Source organism: Linepithema humile, chromosome 3 (assembly GCF_040581485.1).
Source record: "Linepithema humile isolate Giens D197 chromosome 3, Lhum_UNIL_v1.0, whole genome shotgun sequence".
NCBI lineage: Eukaryota > Metazoa > Arthropoda > Insecta > Hymenoptera > Formicidae > Linepithema > Linepithema humile.
In genome coordinates, this window is record NC_090130.1 from 4,335,557 (window position 1) to 4,358,562 (window position 23,006).

General features: G+C 36.2%; 2 protein-coding genes and 1 long non-coding RNA gene across 7 annotated transcripts; 1 reads left to right on the forward strand and 2 right to left on the reverse strand.

The window, feature by feature from the left end:
• Nucleotides 1–607: 607 nt before the first annotated feature.
• LOC105676468 (WD repeat-containing protein 43) lies at nucleotides 608–3,900 on the reverse strand. Its single transcript, XM_012374384.2, has 7 exons — nucleotides 3,562–3,900; nucleotides 2,745–3,242; nucleotides 2,177–2,621; nucleotides 1,734–2,037; nucleotides 1,378–1,625; nucleotides 1,100–1,295; nucleotides 608–763 (listed from the first exon to the last, which is right to left on the reverse strand). Exons 1-6 carry the CDS (start codon nucleotides 3,757–3,759, stop codon nucleotides 1,114–1,116), a joined length of 1,875 nt encoding a protein of 624 aa, XP_012229807.1. The 5' UTR covers nucleotides 3,760–3,900; the 3' UTR covers nucleotides 608–763; nucleotides 1,100–1,113.
• A 103-nt stretch (nucleotides 3,901–4,003) lies between these two features.
• On the forward strand, nucleotides 4,004–22,816 carry aralar1 (calcium-binding mitochondrial carrier protein aralar1). Of its 5 annotated transcripts, XM_067352482.1 has the most exons (19): nucleotides 7,011–7,886; nucleotides 8,646–8,878; nucleotides 12,021–12,077; nucleotides 12,232–12,374; nucleotides 12,526–12,641; nucleotides 12,730–12,869; nucleotides 13,316–13,462; nucleotides 13,734–13,875; nucleotides 14,092–14,185; nucleotides 14,604–14,639; nucleotides 15,021–15,111; nucleotides 15,197–15,272; nucleotides 15,613–15,731; nucleotides 15,807–15,977; nucleotides 16,185–16,325; nucleotides 16,398–16,592; nucleotides 16,671–16,773; nucleotides 17,764–17,854; nucleotides 18,109–22,816. In XM_067352482.1, the coding sequence occupies exons 2-19, from the start codon at nucleotides 8,846–8,848 to the stop codon at nucleotides 18,278–18,280; spliced, it is 2,067 nt and encodes a 688-aa protein (XP_067208583.1). In that variant the 5' UTR covers nucleotides 7,011–7,886; nucleotides 8,646–8,845; the 3' UTR covers nucleotides 18,281–22,816. The 5 variants fall into 5 exon arrangements, with proteins under 5 accessions (XP_067208582.1, XP_067208585.1, XP_012229804.1 ...); XM_067352481.1 differs by lacking the exons at nucleotides 7,011–7,886; nucleotides 8,646–8,878 and adding an exon at nucleotides 4,004–4,332; XM_067352484.1 differs by lacking the exons at nucleotides 7,011–7,886; nucleotides 8,646–8,878 and adding an exon at nucleotides 4,005–4,336.
• Nucleotides 15,138–16,482, reverse strand: LOC136999068 (uncharacterized). Its single transcript, XR_010889476.1, has 2 exons — nucleotides 16,351–16,482; nucleotides 15,138–15,320 (listed from the first exon to the last, which is right to left on the reverse strand). It is a non-coding gene; the product is annotated as an uncharacterized lncRNA (long non-coding RNA).
• Nucleotides 22,817–23,006: the final 190 nt, after the last annotated feature.

Consider the following 23,006-nt stretch of genomic DNA (forward strand, 5'->3'; position numbering starts at 1 on the left):
GTTAACATTTTCTTTATTAATTGATTTATTCAATATGAAATCTGCTATGAATTATTTTACCAGAATGTAATTAGTCTAATCAGATAGACTGATTAATTAAATCAAGATGTTTTAAAAATTACGTAAATTGGAAAAAGCTATGTTACTTCTATTTTTAATATTGAATGTATAGACAAATATATTAAGTAGTTGTATTAGAAGTCATTAGACCATTTTTGCCATCACAAACTCTATCTCTAACAGTGTCATTAGAATGATATATGTTAGATATATTAAAAATGCGAAATAATTAATAAAAATTAATTAATGATGCTTTAATAAACTCTTTAACAATCAACACTATTTTACTCATTGAAGAAACTATCAGTATAATTTTACGATCGTACATATTGTATATACTTCAAGCTTTATTTATAAAAACAATATTTTTATTTTACATTTTCATATTTAAATATAGTATCTTTACACATCGGTTTCATGGATTAATAAAAAAAGGTATAAATTTATCGTCACTTATTAGTTACCAATATAAAATTATATGATCGTACATTTCTTTAAAATTGGATAGAAAATGATGGATTGTTATGAATGAAAGAAACACACCAGCTATTAAAGGCTTCTTTATATTTGACTTTTCTCCCAGATCCATTTCACATAGCAACGAAAATAAGTGTCTGGAGAAGAAAAGAATAATATTCTTTACATTTTATTATCTCCGTTTAAAAATGGCTTCATTGTAAAGATGGATGAATTAAAGTTGTCACTAAAAGAAATAATTACATATATAAAAAATAATATAGTTTACGGCAAGAAGTCCGCAATTTTAATGTTTTACAACAAATAAAAACTCTAAACTAAATATCAATGTAATAAATTTCGCACTAATTAATTAATGTTTATTTTTGAGAAAAAAATGTTATTATTTTATATCTCTAAAATCGAGTGCAATGTTTTCAGTGTAAAATTACTTATTTAACGATGCATGTTTGCATCAGAAATATTTAGAAGATAAAAATAATTCTAAATTTTTTGATATTATAATTATATACGATGTTTTTTCGATAAATCAATAGTTTGTGTGACTTATTTCTTTACTAACCAGTTTGATTGAATTCAACTGTGTATCGAATCATCGTCATACACATCGTTATCTTCTGATTTAACACTTCTAATGTCCTCTTCATCCTGCTCATCTTGAACATCCTGATCTGACATTTCTGCCCAATTTTCGTCAGATTCGCTGTTCACGCTGTTCAAATCAACATCGTCTTTGTCAGCACCTTCATCTGACGAATCTATAACACAAATCAACATTTTGAGTAACATTTAACATGTTAAGTCTAATTCAATTTTAGAATATTAATATATCCAACTAACCTGAATCTTGATAAACCAGCATACTCTCCTGCATTATATCTTTATTGTGTTCTTCCTTAGCCTGAGATATTTGTCCTGTTATAAGGGAAACTCTACCTCTCAATCTTTGTATGGCTGTCACAAGCATCAATTTCGCATCGATAAAGCTTAAAATAGGGCTAAGGATCTCCGCGATGTCTGGTCGTGACATCAAGTGCGCGGCATGAGTCGTGATCAAAGCTTGCAACCACATCACCGCGATTTTACTCCTAAACGCAGACGAATAAATTCGCTTTAATTTACACAAATTTTATATCGTCTCAAATGAGAATTTAGACAAATTTACGAATAACGACATATTATGATAATATAATTACGCGTATGTTTTGCCTTGCAACATAACGGTTAATTCTTTGAGTAACGGCGTTATCGCTTGCACCGGTAATTTTGCGATGGTATTACGAATTAAAGTTTCGTCTTTTGTGAACAACGCCGTCGCCAAAATCGTTTTATCTTTGCTGTTCAATCCTTGCATCAGTAGCTGTGTGTTCGCCCCTTTCGTCGGTGTCCTTCTCGGCGTGTTTGCGTCCGTGTTCAAACTAAGATTTTCCAATCTGTCTTTTAATAGTAATTGAGAACCCGAAGTGGTCCTATTTCGTTTCTGTGACTGGACTCCCATTCCTGCAATAGAATAGTTTTCTGCTTTATTTCTCTATTTTTTCTTCCCCATTATTCTTTATTATTGATTGACATATTATTGTATCGAATTACTTCTTTTAATAGCGAACAAAATAAGAAAAGAATACATAAAAGATATTACCTGGTGCAAGATATTCAACATTTCCTTCTATCGCTGTACTTTTAACTTTAGAAACTGCCTCTTCTTTCTTTTCTTTCGATTTTTTTGCGTCCGATCTGATCAAACATTGTACCTTGTCTGAAAAATCGGGCGTAACTTTTTCGAATGTCAAGTTCGAGTAACTACCGTATGCTAATAATAACTTTTCATCTTCTGTTAATTGCCCTGCTAAAATAGGAGTCTGTTGAACGGTCTCTTTCTGACTGATATCTGCTGCAACCGCAACACTTAAAGACGGTTTCAACGGTTTTGAGTGACCATTTGGTTGATATTTGAACAGTTGCGCTTGACCTGATCGAATAGTGGCTAATACAACAATTTGTGATTCTTCCATGCCAAGTGTTGAAACAGATGTAGCTTCATCTTGCATAGCTAATGTTGTTACCGGTGCTTTGTCATTTTTATGCTAAACGGAAAAACAAAAAGTGATATTATATATCTTCTATAAAGTGTACCAAAATCTGCTTTTTAACATATAATAATCTACAAAATTGGAAAAGCTTCGAAATGGGATGCAACAAATATATACCTTGTCTAATGCCCATACAGAAAGATGACCATCCGCACTGGCACCGCTGATTAAATAATTGGTTGTATCATTTACTTTTATAACATGAAGAAAAGTAACTTGATTGGCATGTCCTGTGAACGTGCGAATCAATTGTTTTGTCGCTAAATTCCACCACTTGATTATTCTTTCCGCAGAAAGTAAGGACTTTCCATTTGATAGAATTGCTAGAGCTGTAACTTTTGCTTTGCCCGATTTCCATTTACACTTGATTCCGTTCTCTTGAAGATTCCATTCTACTATATGATAATCATCAGCTGCTGTAATCAATCCGGCATACGCTGACCAAGTCATTGCTGTGACAGTGGTAGAATGGCCATTTTCCAACGTAGCGCCGACAGAGGCAGCGGCTATGTCGTACAAAGTGATCTTTCCATTCACTGAACCCATTGCCACTATAGCTTTCTGGTCTGCTTCTTCTGAAATTGACTTTCTTTTGCGTCTCTTTCTTGCTGTTGGCTAAAGAAATAATATAAAAGACATTTTATTATTATAATATATATACTTAAGATGTAGATATTTCTCAAATATTTCCTCGTTTCTCTTTTGGTATATATATTCAAGTAATAATAAAAATCTCATTGTTCACTTGACATCTTTGCAAAAATCATTGATTGATATAAAGATGAAATATAACGCACACTTAGCATAATTTTGTTGAAAATATATTGATAATTTTAAGAAAGGGATACAATATGAATAGAAGAAATATGTCAGAATAATGAAGTAGAATAAAAACAGAACGACAATTTATATGATTCGAAAACACAAGATTTACCGATACATTGCCCATCGGTTGCGAGCTCACGGAGATCCATTCTAAGACGCTCCAGGGCGATGATAAGTGACGATTAGGTGTATATTCGTGCTTCAATCGGCCGTTCGCGGTCTCCCAAATTTTTAACTTGCCGTCAGAACCGCAGAACGCGTAATATTGACCGTCTTGAGAGAAAGCGGAGCACCCCGTGCTTGCCATATCAATAATTTATTAAGCAATATGCTAAAGATTGTTAAAAAGAATCTCTATTCCGAAATTTTTACAAAAATTTCTATATTTTAACCACGTGTATCTTCGCTGCTTCGCACCGCCATTGAACACGCGTGATAGTTGATTATCTTCGTCGGTACGCCGTGAATCTGTTTGCAGCGCCATTCGTTTTTGATGCACGCTGCCCGCGCCGAGATGGCGCTACATGGTCGATTGTTCGCACAGTAGCATGTCGGTTTCCGCTTTGTACAGTGTTTTTAAAGCCCAGGTAAGCGCCGCTGTCCGTACGGATTGATGTTCCGCGATCTCGCCGCATCGGTCGCATGCAGTCGCCGCCGCTTCCCGGAAGTAGTGCCTGCCGGAACGTGTGAGTGCTTGTGAGACTAGTGCAATCCTGAACGCAATTGTATTCACGGTCCAGCACCTGCGTCGCCTCCTTGTGGCTGCTCTCGTTTCTCCCTGCGAGGACCATATTCATCGCTCGTGACGGAAAGGCTCGAGGTAAACTTCCTGCTGGGAATGTTGAAGGACTCGCTTGTCGTTCGAGCATCCTGCCAAGAGGTGGGTAAGTTTAGTTAATTACCTTCTTCACTACGCGCGCAAACAGGTGTATGTGTGTGTCTGTTTTACGGATGTGTGCATATCGCGCGTTTATGCGTCCCTTGGACGAGTGTCGGGGTGGCTTCGTTGCGCCGTTCCACGTCGCGCCTTTAGAAGCCTTTTGCACGAAAGTTCGAGACGCTGAAAAGTCGCGATTTAAGGCTGCTCGGGGATTCGTCGAGTGGCTTCTAATAATCGTTTCGCCGCGCGAGAATCTCTCGCAGGTGAACCCGTTTTCGTTGTGCTTTGCTTCTTTTTTTTTGCCTCTGCAAAGCGATCGAACTGAAGTGCTCAGCTCTTTTCAAATGCAAAAATGTTTCAGGAACACGCAGCTCAATGAACAGATTCTTGAGTCACATTGATGATCTCGTGATAAACTCAAATTCGCGAGAACTGCTCTGGTTTATATCATAAAAGTTTTTGCGTTTATCACTCGACTTGCGCTGCCCTTTCGTTTTTAGACATCCAAAAACCTTTGACATTGAGACAGAAATTTAGATAAGAATTAAAGCGTATCTCGATTAAATAGCGGGATGGATGTATACATTCTTTGTCATTTTATGTGTATAACAGTGACACAAAATTGACAGCGAGCTGCACAAACGTTGAGAAAAAGCGCTTCATCAATCTGTCGATTTTCCACTCAAGGATATTTGCTCGTTACATCGCGTTCAGGGGTTCCCATATCTTCTCGGAGGCATTGTCTCTTTTTTTCTCTCTCTCTCTCTTTCTCCTTTACTCTCTTGGTCTCTTTCCTTCTCTTTTCCTGCGTCGATTGTTCGTGCAAAAAAAAAGCGGAAGCGAGAAGCAGGGGAAAATTAAACAGCGACTCCGATTTTCCGCTCGTCTCACAAGTCTGCACCTTGACAACCGTTTGCGTGACGTGGTGCTTCCCGGCGATTTAATAGCGAGGAAGTGGGAACGGTCGAGTGACATCTGCATCGCATTGGAGCGAATGGCGGTGCGAATATCGATCCTAGAGCCTCTCCGACCGCGAGGCCGGTTTGGTTTCGAGGTCACCGGGACTGTGAGCCGCCGCAACCCTCACTCTCGATCTCGTTAATCCCTTTGACTGTGCGGCACCCTATGGTTTGCTAGTGACCACATTCAGATTCCTAATCTAGCATTCCGAATGTCCTTAGCTATCCATAACAGAAGGATAGCCGACGCGTGTGCTTCTGTTTCGAGTCACTGTCGTTAATTAAGTAGGACGGAACTTGAAAATCTCGCAATCAGTCAGATGCGTCATGTGAATGAAGATTGTACGTGAATACGTAACGGAAGTGGTGCTAAAAGATTCAACTTTAATCATGATGAAATATTTATAATCAGAAGTTTTATTATAAACATTGCGAATATTATTCTGCATACTTAAGAGCTATGGGATTTCTTTAGAAATGTAAACGTAATTAATTTTGCTTTGACAATGGTTTGTCTCGTTGGAATACGTATTTCATTATTTTCCACGTCAATTGCTTATTTATCGCTGCTCGATAAAGCAATCAGTAATAAAATTATGTAATACAATACGATTGTTATTGGAGAAAGATTATATTTTTTTTAATTATAGTTTTATATGTACAGAAAATTCTGCTTCCTTGACGTAATTGAACGTCTTGTACATCTTTGTTAATGAATACTTTATTTACTTTCTGTCACTTGCGTCAGATTTGTACAGCTGCGAAACCCCTGCAGAGAGCTTTTATCAATTGACCTCGGTTTTGAAATAAAATGACTCTTAAATCTTATCACGCTTTACGAAATTGAAAGACGTACGAAGATGTAGTTGTTTTATAGGAAAATGGTAGGCAAACAATAATAATGAGACCAACGATATGCTTGCGCTAAATTATAGTTGTGTGATAGATTGATGTCGATTATAAAGGCAAATTTTTACGTTCGCTCGATACATAACGATTTAATGAAGAAATAAGATAATTATGTTATTTCTTCATTAAGTATTTTTCATTGTGTGAAGAAGCAAGCTGAGTGGACATAAACTTGTTTAAATAACATACAATGTATATGTTTTGTAAAAGATAGCACTATTTGTTGACCTATTTTCATCGATGATTCGATTTTTTTTCTCAAGTTTGAGGATTTAAATATTTGAAATCATGTATGTTAATTATATAACTTATTGAGAGGCCTAAAATATTGGTCAGACGCTACATAATCCCGAAATACTCGTGCCCGCAATATTCAAAACGTTCTAATTTCGAGCTGTCTATTAATTCCCGAATTACGTTGCGTAAGTTGCGTGCAAACAGGAAAATTTATTCATTAATTGCATATCATTTGTAATGATAAATAGCCGCGTAATGCCAGACTACAAGTTTTAATGTTTCTGATGTAAGCGTACTAAAGTTTTTATATCTGATGATCATTCGTGATAATCGACTCTATTAAGTTTTTACAAATGAGATGTCTCGAGACTTTTTACGTTTATTTTTTCTCTTTTTACTGAAGACTTTTCGAACTTTTGAAAGAACTTTCGAACTTTATACAAGAGATATTTTCTGATAGCTTTATTTTAATTTTATTTTTATTTTTATTTTCGTCATTATTAGAGTACAATTTTTTCCTGCCGCGTGCAAAGCTTGGATATTCGTTGAAATAGTGAAAATTATATTTAGCGCACTGAAAATAAGTCTACTTTGTACGATACCGTACATTATTGCATAGGTGTGTTGAATGTAGGCCGACTAACATTCATCTTGTCGCTTCTTCATCTCGCACTGATTTTGCTTTTCTCTTCTTGTCTCGACTGATGGAAATAGTATACGCTAGAAACAGGCTAAGGCCAGTGATTTGGATCGTTCAATTCCACAAATAAATTATCGATGGAAATATCAGACATCATAGAAGTTAATTTCAAGCGCAATTCTAAAACCGAGCATCCCGTTTCTTAAATAATTCTCTTTTTCGCAAAGGCTGCGCTATAAGCATCGATTAATGTTCTCGCCGGCATTTCCATATTTTAATACTTCGCTTATACCCGCTCCGCGCATTATCGAATTATCGAAGCCAGAGCCACGAGTCATGATCCAAATTTGTCATGATCTCACGAAAATAAATGACCAATCGCACGAACAGCAGGTACATGCGCTATCAACGCTATCATGCGCGAGATTCGATTGGCGACTATTGATTGCTCAACATCTCAGTTCGCGCTTCTACAGTCGCCGGCGAGATCACCGCGTGTCACCGTCGCGTTACAGGGCTAGGCTAGGCTAGGCTGTTATATCTGGTCCTCCTGTGACAGTTTTGCGGTCATTTAAGCAGGTCGGGGACCCTGTGCCGCGCACCACCACACCTTTTCGCTCCTAACTTGCACCAGTTGCATCCGCGAGCTCCACACGGTGAATCGCTCACGGGTTGACGGGTTGGGATCAGTAAGATCTGGACGGTGCTCGAGATAACTCGACTGACTCGAGGATGATCGCTTTTTCGTTGTCCTACGTCGCGCTGCTGCTGATAATAGGTCGATGAGTGCGGCGATCTGAGAATTTTTGGTTCGTTTCACGGATTGGGTTCGCTCTTATTTTTCGATATTTTTCACACAGCAAAGTATTGAGCCGCCAGATTTATCGATGCGTATCGAAATTTTTTGGTTCACCTTCGACGAGCGCCGCGCATGAATTGTTGTTGCAAATTAACGAGAAATATTCGACGGGCTTTGTGCTGAATTGACAGAGTCAAGTTGAGTCGAGTGTGAAGAAAAATATTTGTTATCTGTATCTCAATGCAAAATAGTTTTAAATAAATATAGATACGAAATCTTCATTACTCCTTGTTAACTTCTTTGATATATTGCAAAACGTAGATGTAAATCTTGTTGCGATAGATTTTAGAAAGATTATATTTATTAAACGAGACATTGATATGATAATTATGTCGGAACTTCTTTAGCAAATTTTTTATGACATTTCTGACTGATATGAGAGCTGATAATTCTTGACTTCAGACTCAAGTGCAAGCATAAAAAAATTGTATACTACATTACGATTCTGTGTATTACATTACATTATAAAAAACGTAACAAGAGAAGTGTCTGCGAATGTAGGACTATTATCGTGACAAGTATTGATAAGCTTATAAAATCGTGTAATTTTAGCCCTTCAGCCTTGATTTGTGTTTTGAGATAATTAAATACGTTTTCTTTATTAAGAAAACTGTTTATTTAAATCTTGATTTTCCAGGAATCTGTTTTTTCTTTGGCATATATAAACCTGAAGTATTTGTAATGGTGTTTTTGTTATTCGTAATTGCAGTAATAGCGGCATATTGACGTACTGATATACGTAATAAACGAGAAACACGAAACGCAAATAAGGTGCGCAGACAAATACTAGTTTCTAATAAGATACAAAGCACGTGGAAATATGTTTTCCGTCACAGTGAAATAAATATTGCTCGAAAAATGTTTTGGGAAAACAATGATGCAGTCGTATTCGTATGAAGGAAAGAAAGGATGAGTCAGAAGAAGAATGGAGAACCCGACGAGGTCAGCACAAGGTTTTAATTAATTCTATACTGTTTAATTGAAGTGCCGAATTAATATTTATTTAAATGTACAACTAATTGTAAAACTTAGGTAAAACTCGAATGAATTACTAATTTTTTTTTTTTAATATTACATTAAACAAAAAATCTAATTTTTATAGTGTTTTGCGCTTCCGTAAATTAAATGTGCAATGTAGAATCATTTTTCATACCCTTCCATCTCTCTGTAATTACGACAAGTTTCTTTTTCTTCTTTTAGATTCGAGTGTCTTGTCTAAAAATTTAAATATCGACTAATAATTATATATCTCTGAATTGCATATTTTTGAACTCCTTTTAATCTATTCCTTTCTGATATCATAAAATAATCGACAGAATTTGAAGCTGAATATATATTTAGTCTTCTTTTTATCTAGCATTATTTTGTGATTTATTTTTACTAACTGGGTCAGTGTGAAACGGAAATGAGTGCGATATTTGATAAAGTATGAAAAATCATGTAAACAAAATTGTAATCGATGATTTATTAAAGATATCGAAATTGTAGTCAATGATTTATTAAAGATATCGAAATTGTAGTCAATGATTTATTAAAGAGACAAATTATTACCGCAATTAAAAGTAACGGTGATTAAAGACTTTCTAAAGTAACAATTGATATACACATCGTGAGCAATCAATTATTTGAATCAATTATTCATGAAAACCTCCGAGGTTTTTCTCTTTCTCGATTACTAAATGTATACTTTTCGTCTGTTGATATATTTTATTTTGTTCTACGATATAAATTATACAAACTACTACAACGTTAAACTTAGCATTACACTAATGAATGAGGGCAGAGAGACTGAGAAAGAGTGAGAGAGAAAGAAGTCTAGATAAGCGCGGAGGCTACCTCATTCGTGTACAATTGATAACACATGTGCTTTCGTATGGAGATAAAGCATAACATTTTCTCCGAGGATTCGGCACGGGAAAGGAATGCAAGGTTGCAGCAAGGAGCAGCGCGAAAAAAAAGGGGAATAGCGGCGAAAGCAAGAGGAGAGCCGGTCAGGCCAAGGAACAACGAGCGGTAGCAAAACAAGAGAGACGAAATTAACGTTCACGAGGAGGGGATACAGATACGTTTCTTCTCTGCCGTATCAGCGGAACCAACATTCAGTCTCCTCGTGACGTTCGCGTGCTGGTACCGCGTTGCACAGTACCGTTTCTCCTTATCCGTCGTTCTTGCACAGCACACGTGTACCGCATACACGCCGTTGTGCGAAGACAGAGAGAGAGAGAGAGAGAAAGAGAAAAGAGGAGAAAAGAGAAGTAGACAGCCGTGAAACACAGGTATTCGTGCGGTATACACGCGGTGGGCGAGCGCGCGCGAACCGTATCACGACGTAACGTCGTCCGATGTCACCGTTTTTGGTCGGCCGTCATCGATAACGAGGATCTGGAGTCTTTTTAACTTACAATTAGCGAACAGCAGCAGCATGCCGACCACGAGAGTACGTGTACTGCGCCATGAATGGCGTTGTCTTTCCTTGCTTGTATTGGTGATAGGCGTGACCTCGGGGACCTAAAGCGTAGTGTACAACAGTGCCAAATTCAGCATAAGGCGAAAAAAAAAAAAAAGAAGAAATGTATCCGCTTCGCGTCCTCGGTTGTAGTTCTGGCGTATCGCGCCGTGACACGGAGTTTTCTTATCAGCGTTGTACACGATGCTCCACGTAACTTGATCACGTCACTTGAAGCATCTCGTCGTCGTTGATAATGGGGGGAAAAAAAATGGGAAATAAGGAAATGTGTGTCACGGAGGAGGATAGAGAAGGAGCGTTTGGCACCGTCGTTATCTCGGCAATCATAATTGATATTAACATTCCCGTTACGTTGGCTCTAATTGGTTCTTCGCTATAGATTCTACTTTTTTCGTTTCTTCTATCGACTTGCGTACATTCCGTGTCCTTGATTTCCAAGCTTGAGGAGAAGGAAGGGGGAGGAGAAGGAGACGGTTGACCTCGTGTCAGGTTATCGTTTTCTATTATGCTGGCAAGCACGCGCAATGCTCGCGTAATTTCTACGATACTCCATTATTTTCTGCATCGCAGATTCACGGGCGTCTCTCTTGCGGTTGTAAATCGCTATATATCTACATGTGTAGCAAGAACCGCCGAGGCCCGACACGTGACAGCGCGAGCTATAGATGAGTCTAGGTAGGCGGTCTTTTATTTTAAGAATCCTTGCGGTGATCTTTCTTGATTCTCGGAGTCTTATCGCGCTGTATTTTTTTCTCCGACATTTATTGTCGCCGGAGTTTTCACGGAATAATCGCAACTCTTATTCAACATTTGTAAGCCACTTTGTAAAAAGGGAGATATAATCTCTTCATAATTGTTTCTACGCTAATTTGCCGCACGCAAATAAATACATAGAGAACTAGTAATGAGAGAAAGCAGCACGTGCGTAATAAAAATATATTTCGAATATTTTTGTAATGAAGCTTTTGCTGAGATGAGTTATTTATTCATAAAAGAGGCATGCTTAGTGGAATTAGAAAAATACAAAAGGTGGAGAAATATATAATTGAATGTTACATAAGATAATTTTTTATTTATGGTACACGAAGACTTGTGTAAGAAAAATGTATTTTATTTTAATTTTTATATTTACTTTTTTTTTACTTTTATATATCGAACTTCCTAGATGTACTATTTATAACGCAGTATCCTTTATGCTCATCTATCCGTTCACGCAAGTCGCGCATTAATGATGTCCGGTGTGACTGCACTCGATACACGCCAAGCATTCCCTTCCACAGGCCACAGACCTCGCAATCAGTGCTGGAGTTGATATCATTTTGTGCCAATTTTAATATTTTGCGAATGCCATTGGAATAAATTAGACAACAATGCAGACATATAAAAAGACACACTGCTGCCTAATTTATTTCAGTATTATTTTTAATCAAAATTGGTGCAATTGTATCAATTCGTCTGATAATCAATCAATCATCAGTGCTTTTACAGCTTGCCGGCTGGCCAGCCATTTATCTGCCTTTTATTCTGTTTGACGTTCAATATTCTATATTTGTTGATACAATTATAAGTTTATCGAATATCGGCCGTAAATGTGATCCTTCGTGTGTCATGTTTCAGGGTTCCGGGTACTTAAAGCGTGCAAATACTGAACGCCTCCATGAAATATTTAATCAGGTAAGAAAAACATGTTTCAGTAAATTTTATGTATCATAAAAAGTATTCATAAGTTTCGAGCGTTTTTTTTTTTTTTGCACAAATTACAATTATTGTCACGATTATCTTGAAGTACGCATATGCTAATCCAGCGCTTTTTCTCATGCAATTGCAGTACGCCACGCAGGAGAAGAATGGCGAGAGGTTCATGACTGCGTCTGACTTCGTACGCAGCTACCTTGGCCTTTACACGGATGCCGATTACAATCCCGAATCTGTCAGCTTACTCGCTGGTATTGTCGACACTAGCAAAGATGGGTGAGTCACTGATGTCATTGAATATCTTTTTTAATTTCAACAATGATTAAACCGGAATTAATATAATTAAAATATCAACTAACTTGTAACTCGAAGTTTTTACCCAAAAGAATTTTGTTCTATAATCGATTTTTCTTTTACTTTGTTTCAGGCTCATATCGTTTGCCGAATTTCAAGCATTCGAGGGTCTCCTCTGTGTACCAGACGCTTTATACAAAACAGCTTTCCAACTCTTTGATACTAATGGAAATGGAATGGTTGCATTTGGTAAGGAATTTTCTTTTCGCGAAGAAATTGTCATTTAAAATTCATGCATACCTACTTCATAACGATGTACTTTGTCGTTTATGTGCAGACGAGTTCGCTGAGGTGATGCGGAAAACTGTGCTACATCAGAAAATGCCCTTTAATATGGATAGTAGTTTTATCAAGCTTTACTTTGGAAAGGACAAGCAGAGGCTGATCAGTTATGCAGAATTCAGCCAGTTTTTACACGTGAGTATCTCTATTACTCGCGTCATTGCGGATGTTATTATTCTTGTCAAGGAAGCAAGTTATCTTCGATGACGTAACTAGTGACAATGATAATGAAATACGTATCCGCGTTGTCGGTTACGTTATCTATCGTAATAATTTTGTATATGACATATAATTCGACTAGTATTCTGAGAAATTTTCTATTAAAAAATTTTTTTAAATATTTTATGTGTACGAAAAAATAATTAAGTCTTTAAAAATTACATTTTTTTAAAAATTCTTTTGTCTTTCTAAATTTCACGAGTTCTAATAGAGAAATAAACGCGCATTTATATTGAATTTTCGAAAGACGATACGACAGTTAAATTTTTTACTACGAAAATAATTGTAATTTTAAAAAAGTAATTGCGGATTGCGATATAGAAATATAAAAAAAATGATATTAAAAAAATGTTTGTTTTTAGGACTTTCATGAAGAATACGCAACGGAAGCTTTTAAGAAATTCGATAAGGATAGCGCAGGTTTCATCTCAGCATTAGATTTTCAAGATATCATGATCAGTATTAAGAGTCATCTGCTCACGAAAGATGTGAGGGATAATCTAATTGCTGTAAGTATAATATTATGTCAATAGAATATTCTGCAACTTGAGAATTTAATTTTTGAATGTTGTGTTATTTTTGTAATCTTTGATTTGCGAAAAATAAGCACTAATTACATTATATGTGCTTGATATACTTACGGAACATTTGCTAATTATAAGTTAATAATTATTAACCTTTGCGTCCAAGTTATTTCTATACCGGCGTAAAATATCAAAATCTATCGGAACGCTTAACACATGGCTGCTGCGTAAAGAGTTTTATTTTCATACATTGCAGGCAGTTGGCGCCGGCCAAAGTGGGCGCAAAGTCAGTTTTCCGTACTTTATGGCGTTCAATTCACTTCTAAACAACATGGAACTCATTAAACGTATCTACCTGAATGCGACCAATGGCCATAGATATCAGGAGGTGACCAAAGGTAATATATTTTAATATAAGAAAATTACAAGTTAATTAAAAAATTTTTTTAATTATTCAAAGAAGAAAATATGCAGACAAATGATTGTTAATGAATTAACTAGAAAGTTTCTTTTCGTTTTTTATTTTTTTATTGAATTTAAGAAACGAATAAATTATTTTATTGATTCAATACTATAATAGTAATATTAACATTTGAATAAATTTTTGTTGCCAGAGGAATTTCTTTATTCTGCACAAATGATGTCCCAGATAACTCCATTGGAAGTAGACATCCTGTTTCATCTTTGCGATTTGCTCCATCAAACTGGGTGAGTATTTTCATTTTGAACGTTCGAATATTCTTCTTATCGGTTGATCGAGAGAAGATGTCGTGGAATAGGGTGATTGTTTTAATTGCAACAAAAAGGTTAGGCTAAGTTGGAGTTTATTAATCAAAGAGCATTTCGCTTCTCATGCGCCCATCTCGGTCAACACGACAAATACAAAAAGAGAGCAAGTCACGTAATGCTATCGTTGCACCAGCAAGCACATCGTCATCATCCAAAATGTCAAGTGTGTCTCGTTCTTGGCAATGAAGATGGACACTATCCTACAGAGCAAATCATTCCTAATCGCCTTCTATGCCTGCAATGCTTAAATATATTATTTTTCGATATTTGAACAATATTGAGACGAGATTTCTTGTATTGAAAGCGTTTGTTTACGTGTTTACGCTGCTTGGATCAGATCTACGGAAGATGACGAGGCAGATTCGTGGCTTGGGTGCGTCTTTGTATTACAGACTATCATCACGTGCTATAATATGTCATATATATATTTATATATATGCCTATTTTTAATGACACTTTTATTCTCACTTATTTTTTCTTCAATATCTATCTTAGGATGGTGGTATACGCAAATATTTGCACATGGTGGATACACTAACAATTCCATTACTGTCCTATATTAAGACAGACATGATTTAAGGACACACGATGGATCGTATTGGCAGGACTCTATTTAGTATCGCTTCAAACAGTGCCATCGACGCCAATCCATCTGTTTTCTTAACGATTATACTAGTGTACTTTTCTTCACATTTTATGCTTCGCAGCTGCAACTCCGATATACGTATTGAGCTCGCATTTTCTCCCATTTCAGGAAGATCGTGTACAATGACCTCGTGGCTATTACACCCGAGCAGTATTTTAAGCAGATTACAAAACGCGTTGCCGAGATTAAAGCAGTATCGGTAAGTTTAGCGAAACAAGAAAAACGTTCAAGTCAATGCCTGTTTAATTGACACTTAATTCAGTAAGATTATTGTTATGTTGTAGAGTCCAGATGAGCGCGGTATTCTGGTACAATTGCTTGAAAGCGGATATCGGTTCGTGCTTGGTTCCATCGGTGGAGGTACGTATCCAAGTTTCTTCTTCCTTCTTTTAGATCTGGATAATAAAGCTTAAATATGTAAATGCGTTCGATTAGTGCAGTTCAATCTTTGAAAAGTACAGATATGAAATGTATATTTTATTTATTTTTATGTCGCAGAATCTTATATCATGTTATTTGGTTTAAACAAAGAAATGGTCTAGAATTCTAAAATATAAGGTTTTAATGTATCGTAGTAAAGTTCTAGACCTATTAAACGATATAAGATTTTAAGGCATAAAAGTTAATAAAATGTATATTTTAACATCAATGAATTATATGTCTATTAATGAAATTAATCAATAATCGTGTTTTTTTTTAGCCGTTGGCGCTACGGCTGTGTATCCTATCGACTTGGTGAAAACTAGAATGCAGAACCAGAGGACCGGATCCTTTATAGGCGAGCTGATGTACAGAAACAGCTTTGATTGCTGTAAAAAGGTTGGAATTGAAAAGTCCCGTCATGCAACACTTTCTGCATTGTTAATCATAAAGCTGGTGTTTTACGTTTGACAGGTGATCCGGCATGAAGGTTTTTTCGGTCTTTATCGAGGTCTGATGCCTCAGTTGATGGGAGTAGCCCCGGAAAAGGCTATTAAACTTACAGTTAACGATTTCGTCAGGGACAAGTTTATGGATAAAAATGGAAATTTACCGCTGTTAGGAGAAATTATGTCTGGTGCTTGCGTGAGTATTTCACGTTCTCGTATTTATAATAGCTTAAAGTTCTCGATTAAATAAGAACGAAATGTAAGATAAGCATAAAGAGCTTACTATAAAGTATAAAATATATAAATAATTAAATATTGCAGTGACTTTTTTGGATGATTACACACATCTGTGTGATTCGCTGTGCAAAAGACTTTATGTAACAAAGTGTTATGTTTTTCACAGGCTGGAGGATCGCAGGTCATATTCACTAATCCTTTAGAAATCGTAAAGATTCGGCTACAGGTAGCTGGAGAAATCGCAGGAGGATCGAAGGTCAGAGCGTGGGCCGTCGTCAAGGAATTAGGTCTTTTTGGATTATACAAAGTAAGTATAGTAATAATAATCTTACCGGTATCTCTTTCATTTGTGCTAACGACAGTTGTAACTTGCTTGCAGGGTGCTAGGGCCTGCTTTTTGCGGGATGTGCCGTTTAGCGCGATCTACTTTCCTATGTATGCTCATACGAAAACGCGATTGGCCGACGAAGGGGGTTACAATACGCCGTTGTCGCTCCTCGTTTCCGGTGCCATCGCCGGTGTACCTGCAGCAGCGCTGGTCACTCCTGCGGATGTAATAAAAACGAGATTACAGGTGCAATTTTGGTTTAATGCTACCAATATTTAAAAAAAAAAATCGCAATCCCGTTGTAATCTTGTTATCGTGTCGCAGGTCGTAGCTAGAGAAGGCCAAACCACATACAACGGACTCTTGGACTGTGCGAGAAAAATTTATAAGGAAGAAGGTGCCAGGGCGTTTTGGAAGGGCGCGACAGGTATATCATTTTGCTATGTATTTCCTACAAATAAAGTTCTCTCTCTCGAGGCAAATAATATTTTTACCATCCCTGCATAAGTACACTGGGAAATTTGTTTAAAGATCTGAAAAAAAAAGAATATGCTAATATCATACTTTATATATCAGTAGGATGGCTGTCGCGGAAAAAAATAAGTAAGCTACACAAAAAGGATAATTTTTTTTTTTGTTTACCAAATACAGTTGTAGAGCTTTCCTTACGTATGATTATTTCGATTCAATTACAATGCATTTAATCTTCTGAGAGTAGAAATAAAATTCTTACGGTTCTTCCGCGTTACAATCTACAAAGTATAGTGAGTAATATATTCTGCTTTTGGTCGATTGCATGCGCGGGGGACCACCCTGCTGCATCTTTCGACCTTACTCCCCAATATGACCCGGCGATTTACTTATCAGTAAGTACCTCTTCTCTTCGCCTTCCTTTATGATTTATGTCTGTTTGTGTTCTCGTTTCCTTCAATTTGCAGTCAGCATCACTTATTGTTTGTATTCAGAACGATCATCGAATATAACGTATCCGCATCCCCATACACATTTCTAGCTGTAACTCCTGCAAGAGCCGATCGATCAGTTAGTTGCGAACGTTAACATTCAGCTGCGAAATAATTTTCAGCTGCATCACATCAAGTCTTCAACTCCGGATTCATTGTTCATCCAGTAATTTTTCAATTATGGCTAATACTCGTTTACAGATGTCTCGTTTCATGAAATTAACCGCGTGATAAATAAAAATAATCGCATCGGTGTAAAAAAAAAAAATTAAAATTGTGTAATTGTCATCTCTCATGATATCCGTTTTATCTCGTTCTCTACGAGAGGAATTAAACAGCCATCAACATATTTGTCATCGGAGCGTCCTAAATCTTTATTTGGACAAAGAATGAAACTTGTGCGTGTACGTTGTAAGACTATGTATGCAATGTCACATCTCTTTTTCTGTTTGCAGCTCGAGTGTTCAGATCATCACCGCAGTTTGGTGTCACTCTCTTCACGTACGAGGTACTGCAAAGGCTGTTCGTCGTCGATTTCGGAGGATCGTGAGTATACGATTAACATAAATAAACTAATTTAACTGATTAAATTTCGATTTGACAGATTTCTACTCGAATTTGCATCAATATAATAATTTTTTACTTTGAGTAATAATATAATATGTAACATATACTTAAACAAAATGTGTCAAAATCCAAGATATAGATTAATTACTGTTTACACGAATCTTGAAATTTGTTGTTACGAAACATTTGTGGCTTAATTTACAAAAGTAACTAATGCTTGATGTTATTTGCAGTCGACCCAGCGGATCGGAGCTTAAGGTGCCTACCATGGGAGTCGCGGATGAGATTCGATCAACGAACCCAGATCACATAGGCGGCTATCAAGTAGCCCTGCCCATTTTCACGGGTATAGAAACCAAGTTCGGTCTTTGCTTACCCAGGTTTCAGGCCGTCACCGGGAAGTAACACTATCATTAGCAACTTCTAGAAAACAAGCTTGTAGCAACCCCTGCCATAAGTAATGTACGAGTACCGGTCGCTGGTTGCACCACCGGCTGCACGAAGCGGGTGAAGCGTGTGTGAGCTTCAAGAACTACAAATTGTGAGTCCGCAAAGCGTTCCATCTTTTCACAATCATAATCGGCTCGGTTATTTCGAGTTGCGTGTATCGTTGTACAGGATCACACATTAGATCGGCATAAGAAACGACCGGCGGTTGATGTAATGTGCGCGATGATCGCGAAGTGTAATTGATAGACCGGCCGAGGAGAAGTACAAAATCCGTCGTGTTGCGGAATGCCCAGAAAACGTTCGTGATAGCTGAGTCGATACAGTCAATTGATACAGAAACAGAACCGATGGTATTGAAACTATTTATTTTGATACTATATAAATATGTTATATCGAAATGAGATGCCATCTGTAATTATTTTGTGGAGCGAGCGAGCGAGAGAGAGAGAGAGAGCGAAAGAGATCGAGCGAGCGAGAGAGACATATATCGATGGTTTGTTGTTGCCGACCTGAAATCATTGATACGTTTCTGTCGATACGGGCGTAGTGACCAATCGAGTGTGTGTGTTCTTTAAATCATAAACGATTAACGCCAACGGAGACGAGTGTGATGTTCAAGCAATGGTTATAATCCGCGACGGCCGCGACGTATACGAACCAGATATATTTGTGTAGGTCGTAAAGTAATAACGCGAGTCAGGCCTTTGTAATTACATTTATCATTTATCCGAATGCCTAGCTGTATAGCTTGTAAAGCTGACGAATGGAAGGCCAGTAAATTTGTTTTAACTCATCACGCGTTTGTCATACAGTAGCGAGGCAAACGTTGACGAGTGAATACAATATGTAACATATCCTTAAACTCTTTCAAAACGAATGAAAAAAATATTGCCAACGTTATTTGTTATAATAAAGTATAGTTTTGCGACAATTTGTATATTTTATAATGTATTGAATAACGTACAAAGAGAATGAATGCTATATTTTAAAATGTGATAAATTGGAAAGCGAGCAATTTCTCATTTTTTCGAGACAAAGTAATTAAAGAAACGCATTGAATTAAAACGAATTTACTGGCACTCGAGCACCAGTTTTACAATTCTGCACGAGTGAATAGAGACGAGAGTTAACGCACATAATTTCGGGAAGTGTCTCTACAATGGCGATTATTAAGAACATACATTGAAACACGTTTCTCTGTGATCTTCTCTTTCTTATTGCGGAAAAGTGAACACACAGAACTGAGAGAACTTTCCGAGAAAATTCTGATCTATAAAATAGACAATATAAAATTTGTTGAATGCACGAACCTTTGTTGCGTTCACCTTAGTTTCAATATTCATTGGAAATGTGCATGAATCTTACGCGAATACAAGATAATCATTTGTTTTTACTGGTAACAAATTTCTCGAATAAACTTTTTATAGCGTTTGAGATTTGTGATATTTTTTGGGCAGGAATGGTTTCCTAAATTATAACCCTGTGTTAATCTGATGGAAATTTTATACATTGTTAGTTCGGTAGGGTTTGACGGACTCCGATATAATTTTAGACAAAGAATAAGGCATTATAAATAAACGTTGAATTCAAACTGTTCTCTTTCTTGATTTGAAAGCTCTTGGCTCTTAATCGAGCTACTTCCTATTCATTCGGGGAAAAATGCAAAGTCACTCTGATTCGCAATATCGTTAGTCTAATGAGATCTATGATATCTAGAAAAAAAAGGATAATTATATCTCATTTGACGCAATCATTTTGCACAATCGTATTCTCTATTTAATGAGATGAAACAGAAAGAAATGCTAGTCATTGCAGGCGAAGAAAATATATGTGATTGGATCTCGTAGAATTTATAAGATCTATGCAGGATTAAAACTATTGGAATTGATACCAAAAAAGTATTACGAAATTAAAAAAAAATCTTTTTCTTATAACATATTATTCCAGTATTCCAGTAAGCTAACAGAATGTTTTCTTTATTGGCAAGAACAAAAAGAAACGAAAAGATATGCATCGATATATTTGTTATTCTTGCGAAACGACGAGATAAATTTTAAGTACATTGAAGTCCCTTCGCTATCCGTCTCAATGTGTTTTATATAGAGAAATTAATAAAACTTGGTTGATTTGCGAACGAGTTGTGAATTCGAGCACTAGGATATTTTTGTAACATTTGTATTCACGCAAAAAGCATAGAGCTCCTAAGACATATTGTTGAAAAGAAAAAATTTCGCTTTTCTTGTACAAAACGTTGAATTATGAAGAGATAAGGAATTGTTCATTTTCAATGGCCCGCTTTACGAATTTAGCAATTTGTAGTTTCGCAGAGTCCCTCTCCCAGTTGATGTACTTTCCACGACACGTTGAATATATTTTTTAGTAATCGTGAAATCACACATACACACGCTATTGCACAAAAGCTGTAATACTGCAAAAGAGTCTTCTCTTCTAGTCCTAACTGCCATTTGTTTTAACTTTGTAAATATCTGACGTATATTGTATATAAATAAATCGATATTTATATACAATATGTTTATTATTTGATCATCCACGCGCTATGAAGCGGTTCTTTTTGATTCTTCATTTTTATAGGCAAGTGCTTCACTCTCGCTTTGCGATTCTCGTAAGAATTTTCTTTTAATCGAACGAGCGTAACGAAAGGGACACTTTCTAAGTGAAAAAAAAGGTTGATTTTTTATTTTAAACGACAGATTTTTTATGATCCACCGATATTACTTTATTTCGATTTACATATGCAAATGGAGCAACACGATCTTCAAGACTTGTATACGATACTTCTAATATTTTACGACTAAGAAATTCCCAAGTATCGAGCAAATGCACTTGAACATTCTTGCTACGAATATCTTGTTGATCATCGATGTATTACGCTCGCAATAAAGAGCTTTCAGGGTCATGTAAATAGGAATAATACAGATTAATAGGGAAGAGCAGAATGTAGGAAATTGTGTGGAGAAAATATATGTTGATAATTCAGGATATCTATATCCAATGCATCGAACCAGCATATTGTTATTTTAAAAACTTTCCGAAAGATCCTCTGATGCGTATGCCAATGCCAATTTGCATTCTGGCTCGAGATATCAACCTGACCATCCTGTTTATAGATAAATGTATGTACATATGTTGCATATGTGATAATAATATATATATATATATATATATATATAAACACATACGTTCTCTGAAATCCGTCGTGGGCATCCGCAGCTCAAGAAACCTTGGTTTTTGTATATTACGGTATTTGTCCCAGTTTTTTCTGCACTTGCTGCTATCACTACTGATTATTGATCATCGTAATTATGTAACTTTTAATATTACAAATATCTACGCGACTTAAAGCCGCCAACATACATGCGAAACTAGCTCTAAGCTAACATCTGTCATGAAAGAAAATAAGCTCGACTATATTCCATAAATTTGTTTTATCGTGTTATTAGAAATTACATTTATTGCAATCAATATTTTAATTAAATGTAAATAATGTGATCAGGTAAGAGTGTTGAATAAACATTTTTCTTTTGCACTTGAATTATTCTGAAAATTAGTTAAGACTGAAATTAATTTTAATCGTTTTTATCGAGTTTATATTCTTTCATGTTGATAAGCTTGTTCTTACGATCATTAGCGGGAGAAGACCTAAAGAGAGACAATGGCTATCCAATTGCACAAAGCTATAAGCAAACGGGAATTAAATCTATTTTAAGAAAAAATACTACGAACCTCACTTAATACTATGGAGAAGTATAGTAAATTAAACTCGCTTCCGTACTGTTTCGGCGCGATAATCATCGTCGGTAGACTCTTTTGTCTGTTAAAACGTCGCCACCGTCCGGTATTGTCAGATCAATTGATACAATTTTATTAATTTTCTTACGTTACAAATAATATTGAAATAAATTGAACAATGATATTTTATTTTAGTATTGTTTGTAGCATATCAAAAGCAACATAATTATACCAATTGATCTAGCAACATTGCTACCGTCAGTGCGACGAACAGGTGTGGACGAGAAAATGTTTTTACGCAGCGGAACAGTGCGTCCAGTACGATTGCTCAATGAGCAAATGCTCAGGAGAATTTGTGCAAAAAAATTGCATGTTCCTTTGGCGTGCGTTAAAATTAAAAAAAATTATCTGTCATGAGACATAGTTGATCTTTTTTACAATCGACCATTGCACGTTTCAGTTGTACGTGAAAACATTAATCTTCGTTCAACGAACGAAACGACGTTGTACGATCTGTGATCATTATCGGATTCTTGACGGTATACCGGAAAACCATAGTTAGACAATTTTGAATTTAAATTCTTATTACGAAGTATGCAGTCGTAATCTTTGATAAACTTAGATTTACCTCATTGCGGATTGTAAAGATATACATACTTGTAAATCAAAACCTAATTGTGAATAATACCTAAGCTGTTGTGCATATATTTTAAAATAAGAATAAATATTATTTAAGAGATACTGTTATCTGCACTTTTTGAATAGCGAGACCTTTCCTGTTGTTAAATATGCAAAAACGGCTTGTTAAGGTATGAAAAATGGATAATTTAAACAGTAGCAATCAATTATGTACATGTGTGCATAGTTTGTTGCTTATCGCTAAGCAAGTATTCCTTTTAATCTTTTGACTTTCGATACTCACTCTTTCTGC

Coding starts and splice junctions, on each gene's coding strand:
- LOC105676468 (XM_012374384.2), bottom strand. CDS start 3,759: ATGGCAAGCACGGGGTGCTCCGCTTTCTCTCAAGACGGTCAATATTAC. Junction 2,622..2,744: donor CTGTATGGGCATTAGACAAG/GTATATATTTGT, acceptor TTTTCCGTTTAG/CATAAAAATGACAAAGCACC. Junction 1,296..1,377: donor GCTGGTTTATCAAGATTCAG/GTTAGTTGGATA, acceptor TTTGTGTTATAG/ATTCGTCAGATGAAGGTGCT.
- aralar1 (XM_067352481.1), top strand. CDS start 4,291: ATGTTGAAGGACTCGCTTGTCGTTCGAGCATCCTGCCAAGAG. Junction 12,375..12,525: donor GTCGACACTAGCAAAGATGG/GTGAGTCACTGA, acceptor ACTTTGTTTCAG/GCTCATATCGTTTGCCGAAT. Junction 14,640..15,020: donor GAGGCAGATTCGTGGCTTGG/GTGCGTCTTTGT, acceptor CTCCCATTTCAG/GAAGATCGTGTACAATGACC.